At 39.5% G+C, this 6,000-nt stretch overlaps 1 protein-coding gene across 1 annotated transcript in view; it reads left to right on the forward strand.

The window, feature by feature from the left end:
- Positions 1 to 3,993, forward strand: part of LHX4 (LIM homeobox 4) — a 110,182-nt gene extending 106,189 nt beyond the window's left edge. Inside the window, exon 6 of the mRNA XM_073593332.1 lies at positions 1,067 to 3,993. Coding sequence (XP_073449433.1) covers positions 1,067 to 1,428 — 362 coding nt within the window. The 3' untranslated portion in view covers positions 1,429 to 3,993. The remainder of the gene's footprint in view (positions 1 to 1,066) is intronic.
- Positions 3,994 to 6,000: the final 2,007 nt, after the last annotated feature.

Raw genomic sequence — 6,000 nt, forward strand, 5'->3', positions numbered from 1 at the left:
AGGTACGACAGGGCTGACAGCCATCGGTAGTTACAGCTTCCTCTCCATCTCCAGTAAATACCTGAGTAGTATTCCCTGCAGTCCATTTGTCAAACACGGCCGTGAACTAGGCAATTGATCAAATAAATAAGAACGGCGAAGTGGCATTAATCATACCTCTAGTTCAGCCATCAACTGGTTTATGATGATTTTGGTGTGTGTGGAATAATAAGCAGCTTATAATTCAAACTGCCTGCCTATTATTTGATATCAGACTAATTTCTTCATTATATCTATGTTTTAGAGTTCTATAAAGAAGAACTTAAAGGAGGACTTGTCATGTTTAATGGCACACTAAGGCTACATTGAAATGCAACACAACTTAGCATGAGCAATTTGTTGGCTTTGGAAAACCCTTTTTATTGGCTTATTTTTACAAATAGCTGTCCTTTTTCTGTAAAGACCTGATATTTTAAAATAAACCTATCATGAGGAAAAAATGAAGCTTCCATTGCTTGCTTTTCATTCTGAAAATGCTGGTAGCCTGACTGGCATGCTAATTATCTTGCTTTAGTACAGATTCCATAAAACAGAACAAGTATTCAGATATGGAACTCCGACTTTACTCTGATTTTCCAGATCTGCATACTTGTTTCATTATTTCATTAGTGACTCAGAAAGAGCTAAAGTCAGTAGTTCAGTATGACAACCAGACAATTAGCTTTTTCGGGAGATCAGCAATGATACCCCCCATATTCCCCTCTTGATAAGTTTATTTTAATGCTTGGTGGACACTGATAGGTTAAAGCATGCTTGATATCTCGGACCTCCCAGGATATCTTTCTCTTCATGGCTTCACTGTTATTTCATGGCTATTCAAGGCTGCAAGATGTCAAGCTTGTAGCATTTTCAGCAGTGCAGATGATAGTGATAAAAACCCATAGATGTCCTTAGATCTATTGAAGCTGATAGTTATCTTTTAGATAGCCTAGCAAGAAATTGAAAAATACATTTTCAGTAGTTTTTAAATACGATAAATATGTATATGATAGTAACTCATTTAACCATTGTATTTTTTCAACAACAGATGACCAAATTTTGTCTGAGCTGGGATCTACAGGAGGCATTTACAGTGCAGGAGGGGACCTTGTAAATGTGCCACTGACCAATGGAGGCTTCACGATAGATGCCACTGGACAGTCCTACCAAGATCTTCATGATGGTAGTCCATATGACATTCCTCAGTCACCCTCTTCTATCTCCTCCCTTCCATCACATGGATTGCCATACAGCATGGACAATTCAGGGGGGCTTTTACCCCACGCTCCTTTACGAGCACTACCAGCTGCACCCACATCCGATATTTCCACAGAAAGCAGCATGGGCTATCCAGATTTTCCTACTAGCCCAGGTTCCTGGTTAGATGAGATGGATCATCCTCCATTTTAAAATAAAACAAAGAATTGAGGTCAGACCTTATAGACGATCACTGAGTTTGCCAAACTCTGCAGACACCATACTCTGCCTTCAGAAAACTATCAAATAAAACCACAAGCTCCTTCTTAAGAACAATACTATCAAACTGATGCAAAATGCACCAAATCCATCATGTTGAAAATGGAGCTGTACAAGCAAGTTGGAGGAGCCTTCAGAGACAATAGTTGGAAACACAAGGTGATGACACTGAAATGGAATGTTTGCACTTTTGTGGGTCAAGATCTCCCTAACTAATCCTGGGAGATTTCAAGAGACATATCTTCCCACTCTTCTCGAGTCTCTAGGGGCCACGTTATACTGTGCTCATGAGTATATACACCATCATGCCACATGAATATAGCTGATGGGTATCCCGGACAACACTGCTGGTCTTCCTAAATGGCATAGACCTTTAGTTTTGACATGCAGCCGACAATCTTTACCCATTTTAATGCAGCATCTGTTGTGGGCTAGGATCTTATCGTTCCAAATAAATGACGTAGAAGAATATGTTTCAATATAGCACCTCATTGTTCACCGAACAAACCTGCAACACATTTTCATTTTGGTCTACAGCTGCTATTTGGCACCTGTTTCCTTTGAGGGTCTCAGAACAGTATAGAGACTTCTAATGTTAGACAGCCAACAGTGATCCTATCACCCAATCTCAGTTACTTGTTGGAAGAAGGTCAGATATCTGTATAATACATTGTAGGATCACCCAATCTCAGTTACTTGTTGGAAGGTCAGATATCTGCATAATACATTGACAGAACTGTACACTATTTAAATGGGGTAACTCATCTAAAACTAAACCAATATCAAATCTTTTATCATCAAGCATAATCATTACTTTTCCAAAAATGAGCACCATCAAACCTAGTTTCTTTCTTGGGGTGCATTTATTACACATCTGTACATGAATCATTATTTATGGTTCTATGTCTATTATAGCTTTCAATGCTTTGATCTCTTAATACATCATTTTCTGGTGGTTTTTTTCCATTATGATTGAAAACATTACAGCTTTGGGCTTTCAAATAGACTTACAGTATAGAGGCCGCCCAAAATATACTGAAAGTAGACTTCAGAAGTTTTCACAGCCACCTCTGGCACCCCAGCCCTTTTGTTTTTTCTAGATGAACACTGACACTGTGACTTGTCAATTTGTTTGTGAATGCAATTGTAGATTTAAGGTTGAGATGTACCCAGTTCAAGCACTTTTGTGATGGGTAAAGATCAGGCTGTGCAGGAAGTCACAAATGGGAGATAACAAGTGATTCCAACCATATGAAACGCTCCTCATAACACACATTTTCAAACCTTTTCAATGCAGTAAAGGGAACAAGCACTTTTGCTAGTGTGTGTCAACTGAGATGGAGAGATAATTGCAGCGGTGGCCTTTTAGGTTCTACATATGATCACGGGGATCCCCTAGTTTCCGGTGAGACATCTCTCTCTTTACAGTCAGGTATAAGATACCCATGAGGTTTGGCTTTTTTTGTCTGGATCAGAAGGTGATCCCATATTTTTGCTGGAGGGGGATGTCTGAAAAGTTAGAAAACCAATCTAGTAGCTATTTTCCCTGCCGATAGGCTGATGATGGTCTTCTGCTTCTGGCCTCCTCCCTCTCTATGCATATAAACTTTAAATAACGCAGAGCCAACTTTATGAGCGTATGGATTGCTCTGCATCACTGCAGACAACTAGGCCTGGGGGCAACTGGATGTTACATGAACAGTCTGCCTTAGGAGTGAAAACAAAAGCATGAGAAGGATCTACTTTATATGCATTAGATTAGAGAATCCCTTTAAGTTTTTTTTGGAAGAAAAATTACAGAGACAGAGACGAAAAAAATTAACACTTGTAGGATTTAATATTTCCTCCTCACATGCTCTATGCATTTTAAGGTTTCAGGTAGATGCTGGTCAATGAAGAGAAAGTTTACTACAATGTAGCCACATTACTTAGCAGGGTCCCAGACTGCAGTTTATTAATATACACTTCTCAGCAGCACCTTCTCCATGCATTTCAGTCTCTTAATAGCACATTTCCACACCCATTCCAAATACAATTTCAAAGTGCACATCCCAATCCTGACCTAGCACAATTTTGTCTGTTCGCACAACTACCCACATAATACAGCTTCTTCTGCACAGTGCTGCCCCCTGTCTGATAACACTTGCATTAAAAATGCTGAAAAAGATTTTTATTTTTGGTTTAAAGAGAGCCCTGGGGATATAAAAAAATGTTATATTTATAACACTTTTATTTGTAGATGCATCACAGTAGGAAGGATTCTTTCTCTCTTGAGCAGTGGGTACTGATGTGCTCCACCCACATGCACTAAGGCACATTCAGCAGTTATCTGCCTTCTCTAATGTGTCTTCTTGATGTCCAGGACATTGACCAGGTTGCACAAAGTGTCAGCTTTCCTTAATGTGTATATATTGTACAGTCCATGCCGTGAAAGTCTTGTGATGTATTTATTGCTATGTGTCTGAGAAAGTACCATATGCGTCTAATCCATGTAAATAAAACACAGTCTTCTTATCAAGCCTTGCCTTTCTTGTCCATAACCACAATTGCACTGGTAGAGGACTACAATTATCATATGCACTGAAAAACTATACATATTGAAGAGCTACAAGTATGCAAAAGAGCACATTGAGTCCAACATAAATGTTCTGTTATCACCAATTTGTAGAGGGGATCTTTAAAGTTGCCAGTAAACTACCGTTATGGAGTTTTGCATTATAGCTGCCTATTTTCTTAAAACTGGCTCTTAATGTTGGTACATTTTTGTTTAATATGAACACTATAAGCACTGGTGTGCCACTCAAAATCAATAAGGCATGGGGTGCTGGATCCCTGGTGCAGGGAGTTGTCTCAAAGCTATTTTTTATGAAGCAGCTTATTGATAGGTCCTTGGTACATTGTCTTGAAATTGTAGGAAAAAGAAAGCCAAGCGATATTTCAAGTTCAGATTAAGTTTATTTGACATAATGTTTGTTGAAAAAAGTCATTTCAGGGGTTCTAAGAGGCCCTCTTCATCAGGATCTAAATGTAAAAAACAGGAGAATTTGGATGAATGATTGATATCCTGGAGTTATCAAGCCAATTACAAAATTGACAGGAATATAGAGGCTGCCATAACAGAAATAAGATGGATGCTATTGCTGACCTCCTTCTAAAATTGCTGGTTGCCAGGCTGTTATCTTGACTTCTGGCTTAAAGCAGAAGTCATTTTCATTTTGGATAGATCAAGGGAGAGTTATAACCCCTGTCAGATTTTTTTTATTTTTTTTCGCCATCTAAGTTCTATTGCAGAGATTTCCCTTCACTTCCTGTCCCATAAACAAACAGGAAGTGAGAGGAAATCCCTGCAAATTAAGGAATTCCTTGGGGACCCCAAGGTCCCCAGAACTAGTGTCTATATTAGAAGATTTCCACTCTATTACTTTTCTGGGGACAACCCAAAATTTGGGATTTTCTTTTACTTTCACTTTCCATGATAATGGTAAACAGGACAAATGGAGAGGGGAAATCTGCTTAATGGGGACACAGACAGCAATAAAAATTGACAAGTGTTCGAATCCCTCTGCGCTCTATCCAAAACTAGAAGAAAAGTTTAGCCTTTAGTTATACTTTAAAAACATTTTAACACTGACCTAGAACCAGGGCTTTTTTTCTCATACAATAGGTGCTGGAACTCAGCTACGACCCCCCAACCCCCCCCCCCCAAATCACATCAAATAATGGGTGTGATCAGATTTCACAAGCAGTAGGAGAGTGAAGAGCTGTGACTTGTAAACACGGAAACCGAACTTCTGTGTTTACAAGTGATTGTGGTGAGCAGGCACCAAAGGGTCCGGAGCCAGAGGTGGTGGAACTGAGTTCCATCAAGTTTCACCTGAAAGAAAGCCCTGCCTAGAACATATATGCAGAGAAGCAGTTATTATTTATTATTATTATTTAAGGTACTTATATAGCGCCATCAATTTACGCAGCTCTTTACATATACAGTGGGGACAGAAAGTATTCAGATCCCCTTAAATTTTTCACTCTTTGTTATATTGCAGCCATTTGCTAAAATCATTTAACTTCATTTTTTTCCTCATTAATGTACACACAGCACCCCATATTGAGAGAAAAACACAGAATTGTTGCTTAGGGTCATTGTCTTGTTGGAAGGTAAACCTTCGGCCCAGTCTGAGGTCCTGAGCACTCTGGAGAAGGTTTTCATCCAGGATATCCCTGTACTTGGCCGCATTCATCTTTTCCTCAATTGCAACCAGTTGTCCTGTCCCTGCAGCTGAAAAACACCCCCACAGCATGATGCTGCCACCACCATGCTTCACTGTTGGGACTGTATTGGACAGGTGATGAGCAGTGCCTGGTTTTCTCCACACATACCGCTTAGAATTAAGGCCAAAAAGTTCTATCTTGGTCTCATCAGACCAAAGAATCTTATTTCTCACCATCTTGGTGTCCTTCAGGTGGTTTATTTTAGCAAACTCCATGCGGACTTTCATGTGTCTTGCA

The sequence above is a fragment of the Aquarana catesbeiana genome, linkage group LG07, assembly GCF_042186555.1.
Source record: "Aquarana catesbeiana isolate 2022-GZ linkage group LG07, ASM4218655v1, whole genome shotgun sequence".
Taxonomy (NCBI): Eukaryota; Metazoa; Chordata; class Amphibia; order Anura; family Ranidae; genus Aquarana; species Aquarana catesbeiana.